Source organism: Nyctereutes procyonoides, unplaced genomic scaffold (assembly GCF_905146905.1).
Source record: "Nyctereutes procyonoides isolate TBG_1078 unplaced genomic scaffold, NYPRO_anot_genome, whole genome shotgun sequence".
Lineage (NCBI taxonomy): Eukaryota > Metazoa > Chordata > Mammalia > Carnivora > Canidae > Nyctereutes > Nyctereutes procyonoides.
The window spans coordinates 23331215-23346407 of record NW_026575052.1 but is presented as its reverse complement, the minus strand read 5'-3'; the positions used below and the strand labels follow the sequence as shown (position 1 = coordinate 23346407).

The 15193-nt window shown below is 35.6% G+C and overlaps 1 protein-coding gene across 1 annotated transcript in view; it reads right to left on the bottom strand.

Annotated features, from left to right (window-relative positions):
• Positions 1-15193, bottom strand: part of RBL2 (RB transcriptional corepressor like 2) — a 51994-nt gene that overhangs the window by 3378 nt on the left and 33423 nt on the right. Inside the window, exons 15-21 of the mRNA XM_055332733.1 lie at positions 13110-13379; positions 12641-12921; positions 12373-12549; positions 8812-8883; positions 8004-8109; positions 7213-7418; positions 6430-6594 (exon numbers count right to left, since the gene is read on the bottom strand). Of these exons, the coding sequence (XP_055188708.1) occupies positions 6430-6594; positions 7213-7418; positions 8004-8109; positions 8812-8883; positions 12373-12549; positions 12641-12921; positions 13110-13379 (1277 nt within the window). The remainder of the gene's footprint in view (positions 1-6429; positions 6595-7212; positions 7419-8003; positions 8110-8811; positions 8884-12372; positions 12550-12640; positions 12922-13109; positions 13380-15193) is intronic.

Sequence of the window (15193 nt, the reverse complement as noted above, 5' to 3'; positions counted from 1 at the left end):
AGCTCATTCAGTTAAGGGTCTGACTCCTGATCCCAGTTCAGGCCTTAATCTTAGGGTTGTGAGTTCAAGTGCTATGTTGGACTATTTTAAAAAAAACTGAAAATTTTATGTGTTTGGAATATTTGTTTAATCGACATTGCATCTTAGATCTTCCCATATCATATATGCACATCTCTTTAACTGCTATATGATATTCTATGTCTATCATACTTTAATCCCCTACTGATGTATTATTTCCTCCCAGTTGTTTAATACTACAAGCAATGTTATAATATTCAACAGGCTGTGCCAATCCACTGAAACTTCCCTGACAAGTATCACTAATGATCCCCAATCATGTTAATTACCTTGCATGGTATTCTATAATTCTTTATTCATGGTAGCATAAATGTTAGGCTATTACAGGTTGGTTCTAGACTCAAGGAACTTGTGATCTCAGCTACCATCTATTAAGTCATGGTGACAAGTGTTTCTTCAACCAAGTCTAATTAGAGAAATTGTCAATTCTGTGCTAGAATTTTTTTTTTTTTGAAACCTTTCCAGGTGGTGATAGATTAAGCGTGTAGAGCATGGCTTTCAATCTTGCATAACTTTTTTTTTTTTGCACAAATTGTCATTTTTTTTTAAAGATTCACCTAAGTAAAATTCACCTTTGTAAGTGTACACTTGTGCATGTTTTGACAAACCCAGTCATGTAACCCACTATAATGAACAGCTTCTTCATTCCAAAAAATCCTCACATTTCTAGTTAAAATGCTACCCCCTGCCTCTCCCCACAACAAGCACTGATATGCTTGTCCCTATAGTTTTGCTTTTTCCAGAATTTCATAGAAGTAAAACCCTATCGTAAGTGGCCTACCAAATCTAGTGTGTTTCACTTAGGCACAAGTGCATTCGAGGTTCCTCTGTGTTGCTGGGTGTTACCAGTTTGTAGTTGCCCATTATCCAGGTGTACCATAAATCTGCTTATCCATTAGCCAGCTGAAGGACATTTGGGTTATTTTCTACTTTTTGGCAATTACGAATAGTCCTAAACTTCAGTTTGTGTACACGTTTTTGTATGAACCTTGGGTGAACACCTAGAAGTGAAATTTCTGTTTATATGGTAAGGGTAGGTTTATAAGAAAATGCCAAAATTATTTTCCAGGTGTTAGAGCCATGCTGTATCATTTTACATTCTCACCAGGAATATATGAAAACTTCCAACTGCTCCACATCATTGCCAGAATTTGTTACCCTTATATTTTAGATTTTAGCCATTCTAATAGGTATGTAACAGATGAAGTGTGTTCAAATCTTTTGCCTAATTTTAAATTTGGTTGGTTGGTTTTCCTTTTGCATTTTGATAAATCCTATATATGTTGCAGAAATAAATCCTTTATCAGATGAGAGGTCTGTAAAATTTCTTCCCAGTTTGTGGCTTGTTTTTTCTTTTAAAGAGCAGGAATTCTTAATTTTGAGAAGTCCCATTTATCAGTCTTTTATGGATTGTGCTTTTGATGGTGTTATCTAAGAAATCTTTGTGTAAATCATGTTCACAAAGATTTTGTTCCCCTATGGTTTCTCCTATAAGTTTCATAAGTTTTACACATTTAGGTCCATGGTCTGTTTTGATTCATTTTGATATGTGGTGCAGAGTATGGGTGCAAGTTTACTATTATTTTTGTATATAGTTACCTAGTTGTTCAATACTGTCTGTTGAAAAGGCTGTCCTTTCTCCACTAAATTACTTTTGCACCTTTGTTGACAATCAGTTGACCGTGTATATGTGGTCTGTTTCTGTTTTTTTTTTTTATCTGTGTGTCCTTTCATCAATACCATATTGTCTTGATTACCATAGCTTTACAGTTAAGTATTAAAGTCAGATAGTGTCTTCCAATTTTTTCAAAAAATTTTTAATTATTTTAGTTCCTTTTGCATTTTCATATACACTTTGGAACCAGTTTGTTAACCTGCACAAATAATTCTGGGATTTTGTCAGGAATTGGGTTGAACTTACAGATCAATTGGAAGAAAACGGAGATATTGAAAATGTCATCCAATTCATGAACATGGTATTTCTCCATTTTCTTAGTTTTTCCTTCACCACTGTTGTGTAGGTCTCAGGATAGGAGTCTTGTACGTCTTTTGTCAAGACTTATCACTAAATTGTTTTAAGTAGGCTCCACACCTAGTGTGGAGCCCAATATGGGGCTGGAACTCACAACCCTGAGATCAAGACCAGAGCTGAGATCAAGAGCTGGATGCCTACTGACTGAGCCACCCAGGCACCTCCTGAAGTATTTAATGTTGTAGTGCTTTAGAAAATCTTTACTTCTCATTACTTGCTGCTATATAGAAATAAATTTGATTTTTGTACATTAGTCATATAACCTTGCTAATCTTATTAGTTTCACTAACATTTTTTAGATTTTGTGGTTTTTCTATAGAGAAAATCATGTGAATGGTGATGGTTTTATTTCCTTTTCAGTCTGTATGCCTTCTTTATCTTGCCTTATTATATATGTGAAAGCCTGTAGTTATGTTGAAGAGGAATGGTGAGAGCAGATATCCTTGCCTTGTTTCTGATCTTAATAGTAGAAAACTAAATGCCTTCTCTCCAAGTATACTGTCAGCTGTAGATAATTTTGGTATGCAGACTTTATCAGATTGAGGAAATTCCAAGAGGTTTTATCATGAATGAATGTTATATTTGCCAAATGGTTTTTCTGCAACCACTGAGATGATTTATCACCTTCACCTTTTAGAAGCGTTTGTATAAAACTGGCATGACAGTTGATCATTGAATATGTTGGGTTTGAACGTTTGAATGGGTCCATTTATACTTGGGGTTTTTTTTAGCAGAGTACTGTATTTTCCTTCTGATGTTAATATTTTCATTTACTTTACTGTAAGAATATAGTATATATGCAAATATGTGTTAGGTGTTTGTGTTCTTGGTAAGGTTTCCAGTCACCAGTAGGCTATTAATAGTTAAGTTTGGGTGGAGTCAAAGTTGCATATAGATACTTGACTACATGGGGCATAGTCCTAAGCCCCATGTTGTTCAAGGGTCAACTGTATCTTCCTTAAATATTTGTTAGAATTTACCATTGAAGCCATGTGGTCCTATAGTTTTCTCTGAGAGGAGGTTTTTAAATTACAAATCCAGTTCATTTAAGAGATATAGGACCACTGAGACTACTTGTTGAGGGTATTTTAGAAGTGTGTGTCTTTCAAGGAATTGATCCATTTCATCTGCATTATTACATTTGTTGGCAAAAAGTTGTTTTTTAACGTTCGTTATAGTCTTAATAACTGTAGGACCTGAACCAATAGCTCTCACTTCTGATATTAGTGATTCATTATTTCTTTTTTAATCCTAATCTGTGCAGAGACGTATCACCCGGGTTTTTAATGGCCTTAATTTTCTGTATATTAAGTTGTCTGTTTCATGGATTCCTGTGTTTTTTCTAGTTGCTTAGGGTGAAATCTTAGATCACTGGTTTGAGATCTTTCTTCTTTTCTCATATATATAAGGATTTTAGGGCTATAAATTTCCCTCCTTTAGCATTGCTTTTGCTGCATCCCACAAATTTTGGTATGTCAAATTTTCATTTTCACTTAGTTCAAAATACTTTACAATTTCTTTTCTTCTTTGACTCATAGAAATATGCAATTTAGTTTGCAAAAATTTGGGGGTTTTCTAGGTATCTCTTACTGATTTCTGATTTGATTCTGTTGTGGTAAGAGAAAATACATTATCTGAACCCTTTAAAATTTACTGAGACTTATTTTATTGAACTCGATGTGCTCTATCTTGGTAAATGTTACCTGTGCATCTGATGCTGTTGGAGTGTTTTATAAATGTCAATTAGCCAGTATGGTTGCTCACATCTCGAATATCCTCACAGTTTATCTTCTGTTCACTTGTTCTATCAATTATGCTGAAATCTCTTGATAAATTTTTTTTCTATTTAGGATTTTATGTCCTATAACTGGGAAATAACCTTCTTTATCAGTGATAATATTCTTATTAATGATACGAAAGTTGGAGTGGCAACATTAATTACTGTTGGTAGAGTATATATAACTTTTTTCCATCCTTTTACTTTTTTAAAAAAACCACTTTATTGGGATATAGGTCACATAGCATACAATTCAACCACTTGAAGTGTACAAATCCATGGCTTTCAGTATGTTCCTAGAGTTGTGCAATCATTACCACATTCAATCATGTAATTCATTTGTGCAATTCATTACCACATATGCCCATTAACAGAAACCCTCCATTCCTCCCAGATCTAGGCAATCACTAATCTTCTGCTTCTATAAATTTGTCTGTCCTGGACATTTCATATAAATGGCATCATATAATAGTTACCCTTTTGTGACTGCTTTCACTTGGCATAATGTTTTCAAGTCCACCCATGGTATAGCATGTGTCAGTACTTCCTTTTGGTTGGAGTAATACTCTACTATGTGGACATGCATTTATTCTTCAGTTAATGGGATATCTACGTTATCGTCCTTTTACTTTAAAGTGGGCTACTTAGTTGGGTCTTGCTATTTTGTCCAGTCTTATAGTTTCTGCCTTTTAATTGATGGATTTAGACCACTTACATTTAATTGCTATTTGTTTGCTATTTTCCCATGTATTTTTTCCTCTTTCCTCCTTTTTTGGCCTTTTGCACTCAATATTCTGACTTGTATTACTGAATTGAGTATTCATTTGGTTATAGGGTGAATATCTAACACAGGCATACTTTGCTTTATTGTGCTTCACAAATAATGTGTATTTTGTGGCAACCCTGTGTCAAGCAAGTGTATCAGTGACATTTTCCAGCAGGATTTGCTACTTGGATCTTTGTATCAAATTTTGGTAATTCCCACAATATTTCAGAATTTTTCATAATTATAATTGTTATTATGATTCATTGAAAGTTCAGATAGCATATTTCTAAATTATGGTATGAACACTTTTTTAAAAAAGATATAATGACTACAGTACAGTATAAATATAACTTTTATATGCACTGGGAAGTCAGAAACTTCATCTGACTGGCTTTTCTATGGTAGTCTGGACCTGAACCTGCAATATCTCCGAGCTGTGCCTATATTAGAGGAATTGTCAGTCATGTCCTCCAGTTGATTTTGGGGCTATTGTTGACTTATGTTTCCGACTTTCACAATCCCACTAGCCACATCATTGGAATTAGATCACACTTATGTGGTGGTTGGAGGAAACTGTTTCTTTAAGTATTTGGTCTTCCTATTCAGAAATATCAGTATGTCTTTGTTATTAAGGCTAACTGAGGTCTCTACAAGGGATAAATTTACTCCAAGGCATGTGACACCTTCTGTTGCTACTGTAACAGAAAGATGGAAAAGGTTTTCTGTTTTCTAAGTTTTGCTTTCTTGTTTTCACCAACTTTTTATTTTAAAAGAAAAGTTGGAAAAATAGTACAGTGAACACCCAATTATCAGTAATTAACATTTTATCACATTTGTTTTCTCTCTATAATTTCTTTTTTAGTTGAACCATTTGAAAGTAAGTTGCTCATACTGGGACAATGCACTTCTGAAACATAAGCCAGTACTATCATCAATACCAAAGGAATTTAACAGAAATTTAAAAATAAAATTTAACACTGAAGTCCACATTAAATTTTCCCACTTGTTCCCAAAATATCGTTGATAGCTGTCCTTTTCTATTTAGGATCCAATCAAAGATCATGCACTGCATTTAGGTGTCCTGTCTCTAGACCTCTTCATTCTAGAACAGTACCTTCCCCATCTTCCCTTTCCTCATGATACTTTTTTTTTTCTTGCAATAATCTAGGCCATTTTGTGTGTTTCTGTCTCAGCCATCTTTATGAATACAAGTATCACGAATGGGCTTTAGGATTGAGTTGTACTCCTAAACACAGCACATGATGCCCAGTGATCTACCCTTATTGCCTCAAGGACATTGTTTTCTTTCCTTTTCTGGTGCTTCCTGGATACCCCTTCCTTCCACACCTTAGCATCTTGCTAACTTTTATACCATTAAGGCCTAATTCAAGCTTTCCTTCTCATCACAGATGGAGGCAGATGCTGCTACACAAATCTACTAAATAGGGCTGTCACACTACACTGTACAAAATGTCCATTTCTCCCCTTAGACAAAGAATCCAAAGGGCAGAGATACTACCTATCTCTGTAGAAACACTCCATAATCAGTTTAAACTGTAAATGCACAAATAAGAAAAGGAATGAAAAAAATCAATCTAAATTATTTTGTTTCCAGCCATAAAGTTCTCCCCCTAACCCTTGTTTTTTGCTACAGAAGGACTGGTCACTTTTCCCTTGTAGTTCCCATCACTCATGTGAGTATGGAGCATTTCCTATCAACCCCAATTCTGGGGTTGGGAGTTAATAACTAAAGGCCAAGATGTATACTAAGCTCACCTTTGAAGGACTGTTGCTGAAGTAATAGAAAATCTTTTCTCGAGGAGAAAGCATTGTTTCATTTTTATGTGGAGAAATGTAGACAGGATGGTTTTGAGACAGCTGTATTCGGCGAGGAGAACCTGTTCTTACAAATGGATAGGGAGAGAGTGGAGGAGCATCCATCTGTTTAAAAAAAAAAAAATCCATATTCCTAAGAAAGGTAATGAAATTTCTAACCAGGTGTTTTTATGAAAATGGTTATTTTTATTGAAAGAGTGGAGAGGTATAATAAACCAGTAACTTTTTGAATAGTAAACAGTATTAGCAGCAACAATTACACCTAAAGAAAACCATACAAATAACACAAGTGCTTACTTTGTGGCAGTCACAGTTTTAAGCATTTTTAATACATTATGGCATTTAATCCCCCCAGTTAACCCTATACACTAGGGACTGCTCCTATTCCCACTTTTATATATGAAGAGATACAAGACAGAGAGAGTTAAGTAACTTGAAAGGTTACCATAGCTGGTAAGTTTTGGACAATGTGAATGCATGCAGTCTCTCTCTTGTATTACAGTAATTTTTAGGGAATCCAAATACCATCTTATTCTTGTTTACCGCTTCACAATAAAAAGAAATTCTGTTGGGTAGGCGTATTATCTCTCTTAGAGATTTCCTCAGTTTTATTTAACAAAAGGATGATTTCTAAGACTAGTTCACCTATACAGCAGCTCATCTTAAGTGATTTCTCCTCCCTCACAGGTGAAAAAAGTATGCAATAATCCCTGTCAAACTTACTATGTTTGCCTGTGAGTACTTCATGGCAAATGTTTTAATTTGTTTTATGTAGATATTGTTGTAGAACTGAATGAGGTCTCCCCGCTCCTCTTCTTCCATGTCGCTGTTGGCACCTGTGAGACGAGTAGGTGTCGGAGGGGCACTGCTAGGCTGTGGGACTGGCAAGGTGCTGCTTGACCTCATGACAGGACTGGAATCTCTGCTGGCTGCAGCGGGTAGAACAAAGGATGTTAAACAGAAAGAGCTAGTACAGACTGTTTTTAAAAAGAAAATTCATTAAGAGAAAGGCAAATAGTACTTGTTTAAATGGCAGCAAATGGGCACTCTATTCTTCAACCCGGGGAGCAAAGCACAGATTCTAATAAGTATTAACTTTACCCCCTGCTATGTAGCAAGAGTTTACTGAGTAGTTTTCTCTAATAAATTACACCAAATTTTCTAGGACCTGTGCCCTGCATTAAGTGACAACAAGTCAGCAATTAGGTATTTCCATAGCATGGTTTCAGTTGGTATGCCAAACTTTCCTGGAACTGAGACCAACAAATTCCTGCCTGAAACCTTCTCTAATTTCCCTGGAGAAAAATGCTATGCAGAATATGCCTCAAAGCTATGGGATGAAGGACAACCAACTTTGCTACTAAATTTAGGATTCTATTTATTATTCCAACAATTTTTTTTGCCAATATTTTAAGTTTCTATAGTCATAATTTCATTTAGTAATCTTTAGGTCTAAAAAGTGAGAAGCTCCTAATTTTGTTTTCTAAGTGTTCATAAAGATCTTCAACACTTACTTCTGTCTTTGTTTAGTTCTGTTGGAGAATTCTGATGGCTTCTGCTATCACTGCTGCCAGAATTTCTTCTTTTCCTTTTCCCTTTTATCAAAACACTTCTGTATACCTTTAGAGACCATGATAAGAGGACAGATTTATTGAGCACATCTTAGACTACAGGACCTTCATATGTTATTAAATTCTCACGACTCGATGTAGTAATAGTTGTCCTCCTCAGGGAGGTTAATATATGCAGCCAAGATCATATCTGTTTGATATGGTTTGATATATAAGGTATATCTGTTAAATAACAGAGCCAAGATTTATACTAGGGCCTGCTGGCCTCAAATTCCAAATATGGCCTATAATGTTATAACAGGCAGTACTAGCACCCAACCATAAAATCAGGTTATTCTAAATCAAATACAAAGATCTTGCATACCTATCCTCTGAGATAAATGAACAATATTAAAGGTAAAATGAATTTTAGATTTTCATTTAATGTTGTCTTGGTTAAATGTACAGTACTGGTTTTCTAAACTAGCCTGAAAGGTGACATAAAAACCAAACAACTTCCTAAATTGACATCTATCGTGTGATTATCCGAATTAAGGAATCAAATATTTTACCTTTTGGAGAAAAGAGGACTTAAACTAATCAAGATGTGAAGCTGTCAGTCAATGATTAAACAATATTAAAGAAAAGAATTCCTTAAAGTAGATTCTTATTTTGTATCCTGGGGAAAGGCTGCAGAATCAACTGTGGTTAATTTTTCACATTTATCAAAGACTTTAAGCTTTATTTCAGCCCTGAGACAAAATGTAGTTACCTGGCTCCGGGCCTGTGGCTGAGTCCTGTAACAACGCATAATATTCTGGAAGGACTTATCTTCTTTTGTGACCTGGCAAACAGTAAGAGTATTCTGAGAGAGAAAGTAACTTCCAGCAAAATATATTGAAGAGCTCTATGAACCTACTTCCCCAGTAAAACTGGTGAAAATCATACAAACAGCCATTTCAAATCTCTGGAAATTGTCCTAAGGGTGTATAAAAAATGAAAAACTATTCAAGAAAATCTACTAAAATTCAGTAATAAGAGGGAGTAAGTGGCATCTGAACAAAGACCTGGCACAAAAAAAGTACATTTAACTAATTAAAAATTCACCCAAGGGACAAAATAGATCTGAACAGGCAAAGAAAAAAAAGAATTAGCAATCTTGGGATAGACTGTGGAACCTGAAGAACACAGAAAAAGGAAATGCAGAAAAATTAACAGAGCTTCAGAGAGCTGTGAACATCATTCAGCACACAGAGAGAAGCAGAAAAAATGTTAAATAAAGCTGAAAGCTTCCTAAATTTGTTTAAAAAATAGTAACCCACACAACTAGGAAGCTCTAAGGATTCCAAGTATAGGATAAATGCAAAGAGATCCATACCCAGACATACAGTAAAAATGATGAAAGCCCAAGAAAGGGAGAAGATCTTGAAAGCATAAAGAGAAGCCCAATAAAATAACAGGCAACTTCTATTCAGAAACTACAGAAGCTAAGAGGTGGTGAAACAACATATTCAAAGTGCTCAAAGTAAAAAACTAAGAATTCAGTGTTCAGTTATCTTTCAAAAATGAAAGAGAAATAAATAGAATCTCAAAAATGAAAGAGAAATAAAAAATAAACAATTTGCTGCTAACAGATTGATCTTACTAGAATACTAGAAGTTCGTCAAATTAAAAGGAAGAGACTTCAGTAATTCAAATACACATAAAAAAGCACTGATAAAGATAATTATGGAACCATAAAGACAGCATATATTTCTCCTTAACTGATTTAAAAAGCCATTGTATAAAACAATACATTTATAATGTTTCACTGGGCCTAAAACATACAGTAATGTATGCCAAAAACTGCCTAGGAGGAGGAATGCTGTATTGGGCTAAGGAAATGACTCCAGATGACAACTTAAAACCACAGGAACTGATAAAGAGAATCAGAAATGATAAAATTAATAAAACAAAAGTTATACATTAAATATATTTCAGCTCCTTTAAAAGTCACAGAATTATTGTTGGATTTGTAACACTTACGGATATCACAATTCACCTCAAAAGATGAAAAGGAAACAGCTACATAAAAGTAACACTTCTATATCTCACTGGAATTATGTTAGCATAAATCTGAAGCTAATATAGTTAAGGTACGTATGTTGGGGTGGGGAAATTGGGGAGATGTTGGCCAAAGAGTACAAACTTCCAGTCATAAGATGAATAAATTCTGGGGACCTGCTATCTAGCATGGTGACTACAGTTAACAACACTGTATTATATACTTGGAAGTTGCTAAGAGAGGTGATCTTAAGTGTTCTCACTACACAAAACAATTGGATTAGCTCCATGTGAAAGAATAAAGTTGAACTCCTACTTCCTACCATGTATTAGAAATTACTCAAAATGGATCAAAGACCTAAATGTAAGAGAGAAGACTATATAAAACTCTTGGAAGAAAACATAAATATCGATGACCTTGGATATAACAATGTATTCTTAGACATCAAAAGTTCAAGCAACAAAGAAAAAATAGAAAAATTGACTTAATCAAAATTAAAAACTATATGGTTCAAATAACACCATCAAGTAAGTGGAAAAACACCCAAAGTATCTACAAAATATCTGCAGAATATATAAACTACAGCTCAACCATAGAAAAGCACAAAACAATCCAAATAAAAAATGGACAAAGTATTTAAACTGGTATTTCACCAAAGAAGATATACAAATGACCAGCAGACAAATGATTGCCTGATGGCCAGAATAAAAAACCCAAATAATAGTTAATAAGCACAATAAAAGACATTCAACATCATGAGTCATTAGGAAAATAAACATCAAAACCACCATACTGGGGGCAGCCCGGTGGCTCAGTGGTTTAGCGCCACCTTCAGTCCAGGGCTGATCCTAGAGACCCAGGATCGAGTCACACATCAGGCTCCTTGCATGGAGCCTGCTTCTCCCTCTGCCTCCTGTCTCTTCTGCCTCTCTCTCTCTCATGAATAAATAAAATCTTAAAAAAAAAAAACCATAATGTATCAATCAATACTGAGATGACTATAATAAAAAATTGAAAAGCTGGCAAGGATGTAGAAAAATTAGAACTCTAATGCACTGCTAGTGGGAATGTAAAATGGTGCAGCTGCTGTCAAAAACACGGCAAGTTTCTCAAAAAACTAAACCTAAAATTACCATATGACCCAGCAATTCCACTTTTGGGTATATGACTAAAAGAATGAAACTAAAAGTTCAACAAGATATTCATACACTCATCTTCATAGTAGCACAATTCACCATAGCTAAAAAGTGGAAGCTACCCAAGTGGCCATCAATGGATGAATGGATAAACAAAATGTGGTATGTCCACACTATGGAGTATTACTCAGCCTTAAAAAGGAAGAAAATTATAACTCATGTTACAACACAGAAAGATCTTGAGGATGTTATACTAACTGAAATAAACCAGTCACGAAAAGACAAATACTGTAGGACTCCTAGAGGCACCTAGAATAGTCAAATTCATAGAGACAGAAAGTAGAATGGTGGGTGCCAGGAGCTGAGGGAGGGAGAATGCAAAGAACCTATTTAATAAATAAGTAGTTTTATTCTGTAGGGATGCAAATGTTTTGGAACAAGATAAAGGCTGGGTGTACAAGATTGGGAATGTACTAAATACCACTCAATTGTTCATTTAAAAATTGTTGATTTATATGAATTTCACATCAATAAATTTTAGAAAAATGTCTGATAATAAAAAGTGCTAATGAGAAGGTGGAGAAATGAAGACTTCATATACTGCTAGTAGAAATACAAAATACTGCAGTGACTTTGGAAAAACAGTCTGGCAGCTCCTCAAATGGTTAAATACAGTATAAGACCTTGCAATCCACCTTTAGTATATAGAAAAGAGAAATGAAAACATGTCTATGCAAGAACTTGTACACAAATGTTCATAGCATTATTCATGATAGTCAAAGTGAAAATACCCGGATGGCCATCAATTAACGGATAATCAAAATGTCATATATCTTTACAATGGAATATTATGTTCTAAAATTTACTGTGGTGAAGGTTGCACATATCTATAAAAACCACTGAGCTGTACATTTTAAGTGAGCGAACCAAGGGGTGCCTGGGTGGCTCAGTCACTTAAGCATCCAACTCTTGATCTCAGCTCAGGTCTTCATCTCAGAGTTGTTAGTTCAAGCCCCACACTGGGTGTGGGGACTACTTGAATGAATGAATGAATGAATGAGTGAATTATAGCTCAACAAAACTGTTAAAAGTGTTCTGAGAGTAAGGAAGTAACATCTTTACTTTTTCCTTTTATATTCCAAACGGTACTCACCTTTGCCATCACATAAATGGCACACATCAACAGCTGGTCCAGGTGTCTGTCCATCATAAGTTCAGGACACTGAATTATGGAGAATTCAAAACAGGTCCAGATTTTTTTCCTCAGTTCATCTGAAATATCCAGTTTAGCACAAAGATCCCGAAGGCGGACACCTGCCAAGTGGTAAACCTGGTAGATAAACAAAAACATTTCAAAATTTGTTTACCTAACACTTATATTTCCCAAGCTTATACCCTGATAAGGGTACATGAAAAATTACCTTTCTAAAGAAGAGTGATAAAGAGCTGGTCTTCCTGGGTCTAATACTGCTGCCAGTTAAAGGTGGGCCTTGTTTCTGCTGATGTCCACCTGGGGAAATCTGTTGAATGGCCACCTGACCAGGGACTTGCAAGGTTGTTCCTGTCACCTGTTGAGAGCTCAAACTTCCAGCCAGGGCCTGAGCACTGAGGGGCTGGATGGAGCCAGTCACGGCTTGTGCCTGCCCTCCAACATTGACCTGGACTGGGAAGAACGTTATCCCTCCATTTTCATTCGCAATACCTACAGTTTGTTAGGGAGAAGATGAGGATGATGAAAAGTTCTCCAGGCACGGGTTTCCAGTTTCTCCCCTCCTAGCCTCCTTCCCCCCACACCCCCTTATCTCCTGTTGTCATTCCAGCCAAATCTCAGGTGACTTTCCAATAAATGCCACCGAGAAAGAACTCAAAATCCAACTCTGCCTTCCTTACCTTGTACAGGAATGGTCACTGTTTGTCCATTGTTGGCTGTGACAGTGGCTGTTGCCATAGTGACCAAAGTCTGTCCAGGAACTGGTGTGACAGAAACAGTCTCCCCAGATACATTCTGCACAGGGACAGCATTGACGAGGGGTTGTGGGGGAATGCGCCCAGGTGTCCCTCCATCAGAAGGGCTATCATTCTCAACAAATAGCCGCCTTCTGGTAGAGCTGGCTGTTGGGGAGCTGTATCTATCATATAATGTGGCTGGAGATGTTATGCCTAGGGTCAGAAAAAAAAAAATCAAACAAATGGTTTAACTCAAGGAAACTGAGATCTAACTTCTAGCCAAGCTCTTAAGTTCAAAACTAATCAGTATCTGAAATACTTCATAAACAAAAATTACAGGGATCATATTCATAAGTATATTCAACTAATGAAAATTCAACCACACACTATTAAGAGCAAAATTTAAACACAAGAATTTTTCTCTATTTGTTTCACAATGCTCCCTACTTTATTCCAGCTCCTGCTAAATCAAACTCTGCCCTCTACTACTACATAATCTTGATGACTTAGGGGCAATTTAAACAATTATTCTATTTTCCTATGATACTTTTGACCATATTCAATTTCTACCTAACATTCATGTACAATGTGATTTTCACTGTAAAGCCACTACTCAAAACAAGGGGACTTGATATTACTAGGACATCATCTGGGAGCATTCCCCCCCCCCCCAGTTTTATCAATTTGCATCTTTGTCTTTTTCCATGTATAGAAAATCACTAAAATTCAATGTTCTTCAGCAAAAATGGATATATGTGTTTTGGACTCAATTAAGCTTAGTTTATTATATTCTTTAAACAATTTTATTAATGCATAATTCACATAAATTTCACTTAAATTGTACAATTCAATGCTTTGAATTTGGTATTCAAATTTTGGTATACCAAATTTTGAATTTGGTATATTGCTACCTTTTATATATATATATATATATATATATATATAACATGTAATTTGCCATTTGAACTATTTTTGTACGTACAATGCAGGACATTAATTCCATTCACAATATTGTGCAACCATCACCACTATTTCCAAAATTACTTTGTCATCCTAAACATAAACAACCCCTATAAACATTATAGCACAGTCTGTTGTTAAATATGCACATCAGTGGCTGAATTTTTAAGCAGCATTCCTTCCAACACATCAATTGTTGTTTTTAATTTAAAAATATATGTAGGGAGGTCATAAGAGGATAGGGGTACTCGTGACAGACTACAGCTTAACGTTTTAATTTTCCAATGGCACAAAACCCAATAAACTTACTAGATTTGTATTTGGAACAAACCTACAATTGGAAAGAATGCATTATGATCATTATCTTGTAAAGCATTAAGAGACCTCAAGAAAATGGAGAAGTGGTAAGTACAAAGAAAATGAGTTTATTATTTTTTTAATCTTTATTTTTTTTTTAAGATTTTATTTATTTATTCATAGAGACACAGAGAGAGAGAGTGTGGCAGAGACACAGGCAGAGGGAGCCCGACGTGGGACTCAATCCCGGGCCTCCAGGATCACACCCCAGGCTGCAGGCGGCGCTAAACCGCTGCGCCACAGGGGCTGGCTGCCCAAGAAAATGGTTAAAGTCAGGTCCTAAATCCACAGATTAGGGAAGGAAAAACTCTATAGAAACAGGACTGAGGAAGACCAGCTGTCAGATCTGTGTCTAAGGTGGATAACAGGCAGAAAAATAGTTAAGCCATTATGATTCCTCTTCCAAAAAATGAGGAAATTTTCATATAGATTATCCATAGTTATTGAGTATGCACTGATTCTTGATTTTAAATCTGATCTTTTTTCTATAACCAGTGCTTATCAATTACATTAAAAGGTTCATCTAGAAATAATATCCTTCTAATGGCATGTAAGGATTTAGAACTCTCTGAATTTACAAAATTGCTTTTTAAAAGCAGTTTTGTCTTAACTATGTAAACTTAAACCTTGCATGTGGAAGATGTTACAAGAGCAACCTGAAGGGGTTGGCTCAGCCTGGCCAACCTGGCTGGCTCAGCCTATTGAACATG